This window comes from Dasypus novemcinctus, chromosome 26 (genome assembly GCF_030445035.2).
Source record: "Dasypus novemcinctus isolate mDasNov1 chromosome 26, mDasNov1.1.hap2, whole genome shotgun sequence".
Taxonomy (NCBI): Eukaryota; Metazoa; Chordata; class Mammalia; order Cingulata; family Dasypodidae; genus Dasypus; species Dasypus novemcinctus.
In genome coordinates, this window is record NC_080698.1 from 8279414 (window position 1) to 8293122 (window position 13709).

At 53.9% G+C, this 13709-nt stretch overlaps 1 protein-coding gene across 1 annotated transcript; it reads right to left on the reverse strand.

Annotated features, from left to right (window-relative positions):
• Positions 1-701: 701 nt before the first annotated feature.
• Positions 702-3838, reverse strand: LOC101429836 (15 kDa protein B-like). Its single transcript, XM_058288997.2, has 4 exons — positions 3642-3838; positions 2855-2959; positions 2148-2240; positions 702-1534 (listed from the first exon to the last, which is right to left on the reverse strand). Exons 1-4 carry the CDS (start codon positions 3816-3818, stop codon positions 1295-1297), a joined length of 615 nt encoding a protein of 204 aa, XP_058144980.1. The 5' UTR covers positions 3819-3838; the 3' UTR covers positions 702-1294.
• Between the last annotated feature and the right edge of the window lie 9871 nt (positions 3839-13709).

The following is a 13709-nucleotide window of genomic DNA, read 5'->3' on the forward strand; positions in this document are numbered from 1 at the left end:
TCCTGCTCAGCTCAACCCTCCCCCAGGCTCCCTCCTGCAGCAGCACCCTCCCCGTCTGCTCACCCATCAGTGGGTGCTGCCCAGGCCTTAGCTCCCAGGGAGCAGATTGGGCTGTAGCAAGCGGCCCAGCTGCCCTGAGGCTGGTTTCCTCCCTGGAAGTGGCAGGTGGTGCCTGGGCAATGAGGAACCATCTGAGAAGTGGCCTTCAGTGACCGACAGTGGTCATTACTAATGGAGAGTGTCCTTGGGACCGTCACAAAGAGGCCCCTTCCCCAAGAGGCCCTAAACCACACCCCCTGGAATGGGGCGTCTTCCCTCAGGTGTGGTGCTGGCTGACTTGAAGAGGACGATCATGGGAAGCACAGCCTGCGGAGAGGATTTCCTGAGCACCTGCCCTCCAGGCACTGTCCTCAGGCATGAGGCCGCCTCGGCGCTCAGGCAGAGGCTTTGCGGGGGTCCCGCTGCGGGGCGTGAGAGCGTGGGAGCCGGGGTGAGGCCCAGGCTTGTGGAGGGCGGAAGCTGCCGTCAGCTGGCCTGGGGCAGGGGCAGGTGCAGGGAGGGGACGTTGGGAGGGAAGCTGCCGAGCCGGACCCTGTCAGCAGCCCCAGGGAGCTCCAGGGAGTCTGATGTGCAAGTCTGGGCTTCAGGGGTGGGTGCTGGCGGGAGCTTTGTCACCCAAAGGAACCACAGGGGAGGTCTTTCCACCACTTCATTCACGGAATCAGTCATTTCAAAACAGTTTATTTCAGCTTTCTCTTGTGGGTCTCTAGTGAGGGTGGTCTCATCCCGTGGGAGGTGCCTGGTTGTCACAGTGACTGGGCATGGCTGAGAGGAACTGCGGATCCTGCACAGAGAGCCCCCCACCCCATGAAAGGAGCACCCCGTGGAGAAGCTCCTTCCACGGACCCCTCAGCTGGCGGGGGCTCCTGTGAGCAGGCGCCGAGCTCCTGGGAGGGGACAGGAGGCGGGCAGGGCCAGCCCGGGTGAGGCTGGGAGCGCACAGCTGGGGGCCGCGCAGGGAGGCCTCCCGGAGGGTGACTTTTGACCTGTGCCTTAGAGGAGGAGGGTGTACAGACAGGATGGGACAGGGGTTTCTGGCAGAGGCAAGCAGGTGTGAAAGGGGAAGTGTGGAGGGGCTCAGGGAGGGGGTGCAGGAGGGGGGCTGAGCGCGGCCGCAGAGGGCGCCAGGCGGGCAGGGGCGAGCCAGGCCTAGAAGGTGCCCAGGATGCGGGAATCGATGTCGTACTTGGCTGTCTCCTACAGGACCCTGACCGCGGGCGGCAGCTTGGGGGTGTCACGAGAGAGACTGCACACTCCGCCGCCACCGCGGCCTTGGCAGTGGTCTCGGCAAAGGCCTCGGCGGCGGCCTCCACGGCTGGCGCAGCCTAGGTGCTTGCACCTCCTGTGCTGCCTCCGCGGCCTCCGCGGCCTCCGCTGCCGCCGCTGCCTCCGCTGCTGCCTCTTCCGCCGCTTCCTCTACGGCCTCCGCGGCCTCTGCTACCTCCGCGGCCTCCGCGAGCTCAGGTGGGGAGACCTGCAGGAGCAGAGGCCGGGAGCTCCCGCCGCCGTCACGCCCCGGCCCCCCCACCCGGCGGCCTCTCCCTCCAGGCCTGGGTGCGGACACAGGGACCCGGGCGGGAGGAGGTGGCGCGCTGGCCTGGAGGTGGCCCTGCCCCGTGCCCACAGCTGCTGGGCAGGCTGCCTCGGGGTCGCGACCAGTCCCAGCCGTTCCCGGCTCTACCCACTGGCCGGGAGGCTCCACCTCGGGGTGCCCTTTTCCCAAATGGGTGGGTGTGTGGGGTCGGGGGCGGGGGCTTAAGGGGTCCTGCGTCCTGAGAGCCCCCACCCCAGGCCTCCCCAGCCCCGACCACGGGCCCCTGCGTCCCGCCGCCTGCAGTCCTCGACGCTGCTCCCTGCTCCCCTCCACGAGCCCCCAGGTCGCTGGGTGTCCTCCCCCTATCCCCGGGTCCTGGGCCGCCCCATTGTCCCCTGGAGGAAGCTGAGCCCGCGCTCAGCGCCTGGGGCACCGCGCAGGCCACGCGCCCGCCGGGGGGCTCAGGGGCGGGCAGGGGCTCAGGGGCCGGCAGGGAGGGCGCCCGAGGAGGGACCCGCGGCCAGGGCAGAGGGGCGGGGCGCGGGCCGCTTACCTGCCGCGGCGGCCCCTGCTGGCGCGAGCACTCGAGCAGGAGCACGCGGGTGCGCCGCTGCGCCGTGTAGCTGCCGCTGCAGTCCCGCTCCTCCTGCGGGGCAGGGCGAGGGCTGGAGGCGCCGGGGTCCCGCCCACCCGGCCCAGCCCGCAGCACCGCGCCCCGCGGGCCCCGGCCGCCCCGGCCCCACCCAGGCCGCGGGCTCCCCCAATCCGTCCCCAGATCAAAGCCGCAGCCTGAGGCGACGGGAAAGGGGCGCGGGAAGGAGCGCGGCAGCCACAAGCCGAATCGGTCACCAGTGCCTGTGGGCAGCGACAGAGGGAGGCCCAGGCCCCGCGGGCGATGGCCACGGGGCTGCCGCGAGTTACGCTGTTCTTGGTGCGTCACTTCTCCACGTTTAGAAGTTTACCGGAATCATCAAAGCTTACTTTCCCAATTTTTAAAAGTAATTATCTCTAGCTGGATTATGGTCTGACTTTGTTTCGTTTCATAATTTTTAAATTTTGGGGCCTGTATTGCTTTTATCATCATGATTTGCAATTTATTGTAAGAAAAAGGAAGAAGGAAAACCCAATTTTAAGAAAGGCTTCCGGCATCCAAAACCAACATGGCCAGGTGAGGTGGGTGGAGGCCGCCAGCACCCCTTTGTGCTCCCCCTGAGAGAGGAGGGGACCCTGGGGTAGGGTGCAGGAGGACTGGAAACTCACCCCGCCCTCCCTGAAGGGGCATTCCTGGGGCGGTCTCTGCTGCGACGACAGGCACACTGTCTCCTTAATCCTGAAGTTGAGAGGGATTGTCCTCGAGGTGGTGTTCTAAAGAAGACACAGAAAACTCCTGACCATCTGCCTTCCACAGTCCAGGGAGCAGAGGCCCAGAGAGGGCGAGGTGGCAGAGCTGGAGGGGCTCAGCCAGGGTCTGCAGACTCGAGCCCTTTCTAGGAAAGCAAGGGAGCTTGTCAAGGGGCTTCAGCAGACATTTGAGGTGGAGGTGGCTTTTGGAAACCACCAAGAAATGCCACGTAGAAGCAGTAAGAGCTTGCCTCTCCGTTTTCTCCTCCGTGAGCTAGGAATTCGAATCCTGGCTCTGCTTGCCTGGCAGCCAGCAGGAGGGGATGGGAAAGAAGGGGAAAGCAGAAGCCCCTAAGGCACCAGGGAGGCCAGCCGGGTCCTGTGTGTCCTCCAGAGCAGCTCTGACACCACCTCCAGCCCCAGTGGGGTACAGGCTGGACTTGCCTCCCGGCGGGCACTCCTGAACAGGCCACCAACGGTCAGCCCTGAGAAAGGAATCTGGAGTCACCTTCTGGTGGAAGGAACGGTGTCACAGAGTAGCCCCTGTCACCACGTCCTTTGCACCTGTGTCCTGCCTGCTGCCCTCACGGCCGCCCAGGGGCCAAGTGACACCCACGTTCCCATGGTCCAGGGCCACATCTGCCCAGGATCACCCTGGCGTTGCGCTTCCTGCCCTCCCCCCCACCTAGGCCCCACGGACACTCACCCGGCGAGGCGGTGGCGTGGCTTCCAGCAGGCGGAAGAGGGGCCCGCCCCTTCGCCCCTGGTTGAAGAACCGCACGGCCTGGTCGACAATCCTCTCGTAGCTGGGCCGGCGATGGGCCACACAGGCCATGGCTCCCAAGCCCACCACCAGCAGCAGCGCCCTCCAGGCCCCTGCCATTGTCCTTCTCGGGCTCACCGCCACCCACAGCCCCTTTTAGGTGCTGCGCAGGCCGCCTTGCCCAAGGCCATGGTGACACGGGGGGCTGGGGATTTCCTGCAAGGGGGCTTCCTTCCCCTTCTAGAGACCCCAGAGTTGGCCAACGTTCTGAAACGCTGTTGGCCAAGAGGCAAGCAGGTTTGGGCAACAGGCCAGGGCCTGAGACCTGGAGTGAGGCAAGAGCCCCGAGCTGAGGACAGGACAGCTGTGGAGGCGAGGGGAGCCCCTGCGCCCGGGCCTCGGGCCCCGCCCGTGTCCTGCGGAAGCCACCTCCAGCCCTGGCTGTGTAGGGCCCTCGGCTGTTTCCACCAGGCTGCTCTGTGCCGACGCCAGAAACCACTGCCCAAACCCACCGACCCTGTGACGGTTCTTCAGGTGAGTTCACCAAGAGCGGAGCCGATCTGAGGCTGTGCCCAGGTTGGCTTCGCAGTGCTACACGCCTTTCAAAACTTAGGCTGTCACCTCCTAAAAACCTGGAAGCCTGACCTACTTGGAGGAAGCATAATACCTGACAGCCCAGGGCCCACCGTCCCTCAGAGCTGTGCTGGCCACAGCCCCTTCAGGGAGGCCCTCACTGTCCACGGCCCTGGGTCCCCACTGAGGCAAGGGTGGGAGACTGTCCCCTGGAGGATGGCAGCTCCAGACAGCAGCTTGCAAGTGGGTCAGCAAGGACTCGCCATTCCCGGGAGGGCTCCCACTGTCCGTGGTGCGCCCACCGTGGTCACCCACCTGCTGCCCTCCTCTCCAGCCCTCATCTGAGAAGCTCTTCTTCTCCCGAAGGAGACTTAGCCCCTGGATGGAGAGGAGACATTGCAGTGGTTTCCATAGAAACCCACCAGTGGGGAAACCGAGGCATGGAGAAGCTCATGATACTGCCCCCTTCCTCTAAGAGCTAAGAGTAGAGCCAAGAAAATTGGAGCCAAAAGTGAAAGAAAGGAAGTAGACAGGCCATTTTCCAGAGGCCCAATGAGTCTTGGAAGGACTGTGGCTCATCTCAAAAGTCCATACAAGCCTGATGTATAATGGGGAGAAAGTAGAAGTACCTTATATGTGTGTTGAGAGGGGATTGTGCAGGAAGTCCTTGTCATGTCTGCTCGTGGGATACTGCTAGTACTTGTTGGGGTGCAGGTCCACTTGTTGATGGGTGACATGTTCACTCGAGGTTTTTACCTAAGGAACGAGGGTTCGATCACAAGTCTGGTGGGAGGTTGGCTGGGGCAGCCATTCTGGGCAGCCTCGGAGCACCGCCTGGTCCAAGGATGTCCAGGCTGGTCCCATGACCCAGCCTTCAGGCCCCGAGGCCACAGGCGACATGCACGAGGGTATTCTGCAGCCTGGAATGTGCAGCAGGTGCTGGGGCAGGCTGGGTGCCCGCCACAGGGAGGGTGAACAAGGAAAGATGGTGGGTGCACACTGAGAAACCCCATGCAGCAGTGCAGCCATGACTCTCAACTGGGAGCAGTTTTGCACCAGCCTCCTCACCCCTGACGATTGTCAGTCGAGAGACGTTGTTCATTGTCACAGCTTGGGAACAGGATGCTACTGGCAGGTGGTGGGTAGAGGCCGGGTGGGCTGCTTAACGTCCTAAAATGCACAAAACAGCCCCGCACAACAGACAATTATCTGGCCCTGCATCTCAATTGTGCTGATGATCAGAAAACCCGAGTTAGAGCCACAGACCCAGATGAACACAGAGCAAGTGGATGGATCAGTCTTAAAAACAGGGTGCTTGGTAACAAAAGGAAGCACCCATGGGCTAGGTACCTGAATCCCCTTTATGCTTATTAGAATACATTGACTTAAAATGATACACCTGTATAACACCCAAAAAGTACAGGTAAGAATGATTGATGGTTGAGGGGGTGGCAAATGGATGGGAAAATTAAAAATAAAAGCAGAGAGGGGGCTTGCACAGACCAGGGAAGATAGTGTACCAATGCAAATCCGAATAGAAAGCCTCCTTCCCTGTATGGACAATAGTGCCCCCGTCAGCAGCGCTGGCAAAGCGTCCGAGAGGATGTCCACTAAAATGCTAATAATCATGATCACTGCATGGAGGCCTGCAGGGAGTTTTACTTTCAACTTTTTTTTAAAATTTTTTTTGACAACCAACTTTCAATTTTACAAAAATAATAAATGTATTTTATAAAGGTATCTTAGTGTATTGTATCCGCAGTACATCTATAGTTTTTTTTATGTATTTTGGGTTTTTAAAAACTGAAATGGAGGGGGAGCAGATGTAGCTCAATTGGTTGAGCTCCTGCGTCCCACATGGGACTTCCCAGGTTTGGTCCCAGTTTCGGTACTGGGTTCAGTTCCCGGTCCCCCCTGAAAAACTAAAACAAACAACAAGCAAAACATGAAAAATCCAACTCAGGGAAGCTGATGTGGCTCAGTGGTTGAGCGCCAGCTTCCCAATTACAAGGTTCTGAATTCAATACCGGTACCCCCCAAAAAACAAAACACAAACAAAAAACTAGAACGGAACTCTTTTTTATTGAGATATATTTCATATACCATAAAATTCACCCTTTAAAAATGTACAATTCAGAATATTTTCATCACCTGCAAAAGAAACCTTGTCTCCATGGGCAATCGCTACCATTCTCCCCTCCCCTTGCCCTCTGGCAACCACTAATCAGAATACTGTCTTTACAGATTCGCCTATTCTAGATTAAAATGGAATCATCCACTCTGTGGCCTTCTGTGTCTGGCTTCTTTCGCTTAGCATCGTGTTTTCAAGGTCCATTCATATTACAGCCTGCATCAGAACTTCATTCCTTCCTATGGCCCACTAATACCCCATTGTCTGGATGTGCCCCTTTATTTACTTCATTCATCAGTTGGACTTCTTCGTTGTTTTCGTTCTGTGGCTTTTATGAATAGTGCTGCCATGTGTGGACATATATTGTTTTTGCTTTTTTAAAGTTTTCTTTTTAACCTCTCCCCCTGCTCCGTTGTGGTTTTGTGCTTGGTATCTCCTTTCTGTGTCCATTTGGCTGTGTGTTCTTTCCGTGTCTGCTTGTCATAAGAGGAGAGAATTGTTCTTGTGGCCTCAGAGGATGGAGCCAGGACCAAAGGGTGGACTGTCAGAGGGAGACATGTCAACCAGAAAGGCCTCCTGGTGACGGCTGGAATCCAGCATTGAGGACACAGCTGGGGAAACATTGAGCAGAGTCTGGACAGCCACTTTTCAGGGAAACTGCAGGAGACTGTAGTAGGCTTTTGATGAAGCCTTGCTTCTTCAGCATCCAGATCCTTCCTTCCTTCCAGTCGGGTGCCAATTTCCTTTCAAGGATCTGTGTGGTCTCAGCTGCCCAGGGCCTTCCATCTCACCCACCCCCATCAGGATACACATGTGATTAAGCTGGTCCAAAGCAAATACATCTCAGGACTTTGGGTGGGAAAGAGGTACTTTCTTTCCTCCTGGAGATAAGGAAGGAAGCACAACTAGATTGGACAAAGCATATATCTTGTGCCACGAAGTGGGCCATCCTTAGGATGAGACTGGCACCACAGCAGGCAGAGAGGAGAGAGGGAGAGAAAGCTCCTTGCTGACATCCTGAGCTGCTAGACCACCCCTAGCCTTATGTGGAGGCATGCACTGTTTAAGCCAGTTCGGGTGGGGTTTTCTGTGACTTGCGACATGAAGTTGCAACAGAAGGGATCAAGGCAGAGACTAGACCTTGGGATGTTTACAAACCTATCTCGCCCTAAGACTTTATGACATGTCTGAAGGTTTGCAACTGGAAGGCAGTAGAGAGCCAGCTCTGGAACTCAGGCAGGATGCTCTCAAGTGGAAGAAAATAGATATTTGTTGACAGGTAGACTTCACAAGATATGAAGTCAAATGATGATCAAATTCCTGCTAGCTGCATAAAAACCCTGCAATAACTTGTGCTTGATAATTGGCCCCAAGCAGCTTCAGGGTACAGGAGAGTGAGCACCCCCTCAGCTTCGGGTTCCCATCGACCTGGGGACCTGGGCACTGCTTCTTGGTCACTCTGTCTGGGATTCAGTTTCCTTGTCTGTAAAACAGAGAGAACCGCTCTTACCTTGTAAGAGTACCAAGCATAGAGCTCTTTCCCCTGCCGGGCACCGTGGGGGGCGGGGTGCCACCTTTACCCTGTGTTGAGATGAGGACTCTCAGGCACTGGGAGGTTAAGAACCGGGGCTGGGCACGGAGCCAGCAGTGGAGGTGCTGGGATGTCCACGCAGAGTGGTGTCACCATGCCACGCCACTCTGCTGCCAGAGAAGGGGCTGTGGGTCTGGTCCTGGTCTGGCTGCTGGCAGTTGAGCTGCAGAAGGTGAGGCAGGATTCCAGGAGTCCAGTGGGGGCTTCTCCAAGACCCCGCAGCGTGAGGCTCCGGAGGGCAGCTGGAGTTTGAAGGAGCAGGAAGTAGAACGGTGGGGAGAAGTCCTCCACCTGCGGGAGGCGAGAGTTCCTGTGCAGGTGAGGGTTCTTCTCCACAAGGTACCCACTGCCTGTGTGGCAGAGAGTGGTGCCCCAGGTGGCTAACACCTGCAGCTCCTTCAGAAAATCCCTGCAGCTTCCACATCTCCTTTGAGAAGATGGCCTTTCACAAGGGCTGGAGGGCTGTGAAGAAAGAAGCCCGGGGGTCCCTTGGGCAAGCCCCTGCCCTTCTTGGGCCTCAGCTTCCCTAGTGCTGTAATGGAATGGTCAGGAGGTGGGCACAGCTTCCTAGAACCCTTAGCCCTTGCCCAAGCAGGCTGCGCAAGTCAAAAGAGCTGGCCCCATGGGGTTACACCTCTGATGTCCCAAAACAACCAGCGGTGTGGACACAAGTTGCGCCACTACCCACAGGCATAGAACCTCAGCTAGGAAGGCCCTGGCATCTGAGACCCCCACATAAGTGGGGCACCCTCTGGGGGGGGTGCTGCCCAGGCCCCAAGGTTGCGCCACATTTGGCTGTGCCTCTGCTCACTGCCTGGCAGCAGGCAGCCTGGGAGGGTGGACGTGGGCAGTCTCAAAGGCCCAATCCCAGAAACCCTCTCTATCAACAACCTGACCTTGGGGGTTTGTTTTAAGCAGGGGAAGGATAAATCCTCATTGCTCCCTTTCCATTCACAGACGTTGGTAGAGAAGCGTCCCTCACCCAAGAATTAAACTTGGTCTTAAGCAAAGAAATACAATTTCAAATTTTCTGCTGGGCTTTAGTGCAGCCAAGGGATCCCCAGGACCAAGGGACAGAACTTCTGGTGCCACCTGCTGGCTGGCTGACCACCTGCAGGGCTACTGACTTAAATACTTGCAAACTTGGTGTGTTGGGACAAAGTACTCAAAGCTCCGGGTTTCTGGAAGGCAGATGGAGTCCTGCACCACTTAGTGGCCTATCCTTTGCCGTCCCGCTGGGGCAGGGCCCCCCATGTCTCTCGGTCCAGAGGAAGGACTGCAACAGAGACCTGTCCCTGCCCCGAGCAGCTGGTTCAGAAGGTCCACGATTGGGACCTTTCCTCCTCTGGCCTGCATTCTGCCAGGTCTGAGAACCGGAGAGCACCTTCTCCTCTTGCCCTTTTCCCCCCACCCCTGCCACATTGGATTTCTCCTCTGATCCTCCCTCAGTCCACAGGGTGTTTGGGGCAGAACCTTCTCTCTCCATGCCTCAGTTTCCCCATCTGCAATGCCATAAGTTTGGATTCTCACCCAAGGGAGGTGGCAGCAGGGGAGGGCTCCATGTTTCCAGCTTGGGATGGCCATGACTGTTGTTCCTGGACGGGCCTCCTGGTGCTTCTGGGCAGGAGTCTCTCCAGGGCACACAGAAACCCAGGAGTGGAATTGCTGGACCACGAGGGACACACGGCATCTACTTGGCCAGATAATGCCAAAGAGTTTTCCAAAGTGGTGGCTCCAGCTTAAAGTCCCATCTGCAGTGGTCAAGAGTTTGTTACTTCACATCCTTACCAACTCTTACTGACTGATGTATACTTATCAAACTGGTGAGTCTAAAGTAGCACTTCCACAACCAATCCAATGTCCACAGAGAAAATGTGGAATGGGTGTGGGAACGGTAGCCATGGGGGCTGCTGGGTGTGGGGAACGGGAGGAAGAGATGAGATGTGGAGGCGTTTTCGGGACGTGGAGTTGTCCTGGATAGTGCTTCACGGACAATTACGGGACACTGTAGATCCCCCCAGGGCCCACTGGATGGAACGTGAGAGAGTCTGGGCTATGATGTGGACCATTGACTATGGGGTGCAGTGATGCTCAGAGATGAACTTACCAGGTGCAATGGATGTATCATGATGATGGGAGAGAGTGTTGCTGTGGGGGGAGTGGGGGGCGGGGGCGGTGGGGTTGAATGGGACCTCATATATATTTTTTAATGTAATTAAAAAATAATAATAATAAATAAATATTAAAAAAATAAATAAAGTAGCACTTCATTGTGGTTTGGGTTTGCATTTCCCAAGTTACTGATGAGACTGGACATCCTTCTGTATGTTTTTTTGGCTGTTCCTGTTACTTTGTCTGTGATGTTCCCCGAAAGCGGTGTGCCCATTTTTCTATTGGGATGCTTGTGTCATTTTTTGATTCATGGGCATTCTTTACATTTTATGGATGATAATCTTTTGTTAGTGATATGTCTTACAAATATTTTCACCCAATTTGGTTTCGTCTTTTTACTTTTTAAAAATGGTGTCCTGTTTTTCTTTTAGCTTTTTATTTTGGCATACCAGTCTCATACAGAAAAATTACAAGACTAGTACAAATAATTCCTTCATACCTTTCACCCAAATTCCCCAAATGTTAACATTTCACCATAATTGCTCTATCTCCCCGGCTCCCTTCCTCTATCGATCATCTATCCATCCATCCATTTCTCCCCACCCCCAGCCACTTGAGAGCAAGGTGCAGACATGATGCCTTTTTACTTCTACATACTTCAGTGTGTATTTCCTAAAAACAAGGACACTCTCTTTTAGGAAATTAACACGATACACTACCATTATCTGACCTACAAACCTTATTTGCATTTCACCAAATGTCCCAGTAATGTCCTTTAGAGCAAACAAAAGTTCCAAATCATGTGCTGTAGTCAGTTGTTATGCATGTTTAGTCTCCTGTACTCTGGAATGGTTCCTTAGTATTTGTGTGTCATGACTGACATTTTTGGAGTTTATAGACCAGTTATTTAATAGAGGGTCCCTCAGTTTGGGTTTGTCTAATGTTTCTTTGTAAGGGGAGGAGATGTGTGGCTCAGTGGTTGAGTGTCAATTTCCCACATACAGGGTCCTGGGTTCAATCTCCAGCTCTGGGTCTCAAAAAAAAAAAAATTACTAGTAATTTTTTTTGTGATTAGATTATGGTTATGCAATTTTGATACTGTGTTCTCAGCACATCGTTTCAGGAGGTACATCATGTAAATTTATCCCATTTATCCCATTGCTGAGATATTAAATTTCATTACTTCGTTAAGGTGGGGTCTGTCAAGTCTCTCCATATAAAGTTACTATTTTCCCCTTTGTGATTAATAAGTATTCATGGGGAGATACTTTGAGGTCATGTGATTACCCTGTTACTTTATTTTTCAAGTCCACTAGTTTTAGTGTCTATGGATGATTTCACCTGAATAATTAATATGATGGTTGACAAATAGTGATTTTCTTATTCCATGCTTTCTTTTTTTTTTTTTTTAAAGATTTATTTTTATTTATTTAATTCCCCTCCCCTCCCCCAGTTGTCTGTTTTCTGTGTCTTTTTGCTGCGTCTTGTTTCTTTGTCCGCTTCTGTTGTCGTCAGCGGCACGGGAAGTATGGGCGGTGCCATTCCTCGGCAGGCTGCTCCCTCCTTTGCGCTGGGCGGCTCTCCTTATGGGTGCACTCCTTGCGCATGGGGCTCCCTTACGCGGGGGACACCCCTGCGTGGCAGGGCACTCCTTGCGCGCATCAGCACTGCGCATGGGCCAGCTCCACACGGGTCAAGGAGGCCTGGGGCTTGAACCGCGGGCCTCCCATGTGGTAGACGGACGCCCTAACCACTGGGCCAAAGTCCGTTTCCCTCCATGCTTTCTTGACACCTATTAGTTGGCTTTCGATTGTAAGGAAGAGTTTTCCCTTCTCCTGTTCTGTTTGTTTATACCAGTATGAATTCGTGTATTCTTTTATTCAATGTTTATAATCCTTTTTAATATCCTTATTTTATTCTGATGCTCAATTTGTCCAAGGTTTGGCAGGTAGAAGCCTCTTCAGCCTGGCTCCTGTGTTTTATGATGTCTTTTGCTCAACAGAATTTCTTAATTCTAACGAAGTTTCATTTATTGATCTTTCTTTATGGTTTATGCTTTTCATATCTTGTTTAAGAATCTTTCCCTACTTGAGTTTATAAAGATATTCTCCTATATTTTCTTCTAAAATTAGAAACATTTGTCTTTCTCATTTTGGTCCCTAACCTACCTGGAATTAACTTTTCATTGAATTATAACATACATACAAAAAATATATAGAAGAGTACAGCTTCGTTTCTTTGTGCAGAGTGAACAAACTCCTGTCATCAGGACCCTGATCAAGAAACATAACATTTGCAGAGGCCCAAAAGCCCCTATGGCCCCTTCCAGTCACAACTCCTTCCTTCACCCAGAGATGACCATTTTCCTGACTTCTAACACCCCCCCGGAAACATGATATGAGGTAGGTTGGCAATTTAATTTTTCATATGGTTGACGAATTGTCCCAGCATCATTTATTCAGTGGTTCTGCCTTTCCTCGTTGCCCGGCAGTACTTGCTCTGGAGTATATTAAAGCACATGGGTCTGTTTCTGGGTTCTCTACTCAGTTCTGATGGTCTAATGTTTTACTTCAATTACTCAACTTTCTAATGGGTCTAGATATATGGTGGAGCCTGGCCAGAGCTCCCTTTGGCACCTGCAGTTCCACCCACCTGGAGGCCCCTTTAAGCCTCAGGCCCTTCCTGCCTTGCAAGACCCAGCTTAGTGCTTCTTACTCCTCCCCTGCCTCTCCCTTTCTAACTGTTACAGCCTATACTGACCTGCAGTAGCTTAATCCCGACCCTTTGCTGGCCTCATGCCTTGGGACCAGTCTGTCTGTTCATGGCCAAGAGGCTAGCTGCTTCCAAACCCCAAACCCCAAGTCCTGACTCTTTCACTGCCCAGAGATGCCTTTATAGCTGTGGTCCCCCACCCTGCAGGCTGCTTTGGACCTGGCTGCTGTGCCTAGGTTGAAGGACTCCCCTATGGCTGACCACCACGCTACCCATCAAAGATAGGGTCCCAGGGTGGGCTGCTTGAGGCGCCTTCATTTCGTTTACTGTGAAATGTGTTGGGGCACGTTTCTCTCCCTTCCTCATGGCTGGAACTTTTCAGGGCCTGGGCCTTGTCCTAATTGCTCCATCTCTTACTGGGTCTCCACATGGTCCTCCAAATCCAAGCTCTTTTAAGATGCTAGTAAAATTTTATTTTTCTTTTAAAAATACAGATTATCTTCTAGGTCTTCCAATAACGTTAGCTCTAATTCCAGCTAGCATGAAGGCACGAGCTTGAGTGAGTCTTGAAAGGTTTGGGGATCTTAACTGCAAATGGAACCTGGGCCCAGCCTTGTGGGAGCCTCTCCTAAGCCCAGATGCCACATCCATTTTTCCACATCTTTTCAAGTCGTCTCCTCTGAGCGGGCCGCCCGCCATGTTATCTCTATCGCAGCCCCTTCCCTCGCCCTCCACTGCCCTCGACACTACATAGGACCAGAAGTTTACAGGTGTATTTTCTAAGGTCTTTCCCCTGAGGTAAAAGTGCCGCTGGCCGTGTCCAAACCAGCTGATTTGTTGGGCCCACCAGAGAAAAACGAGCATGCGCAGTGCTTCGCAGCTTCATGGAGGA

Bases quoted from the DNA above. Each gene is read 5' to 3' on its own strand.
- LOC101429836 (XM_058288997.2), bottom strand. From the start codon at position 3,818: ATGGCAGGGGCCTGGAGGGCGCTGCTGCTGGTGGTGGGCTTGGGAGCC. The intron at 2,960-3,641 runs GTGAGTGTCCGT...TGTCTTCTTTAG, and splicing joins CCACGCCACCGCCTCGCCGG to AACACCACCTCGAGGACAAT. The intron at 1,535-2,147 runs GTAAGCGGCCCG...CTGCTCCTGCAG, and splicing joins AGCAGGGGCCGCCGCGGCAG to GTCTCCCCACCTGAGCTCGC.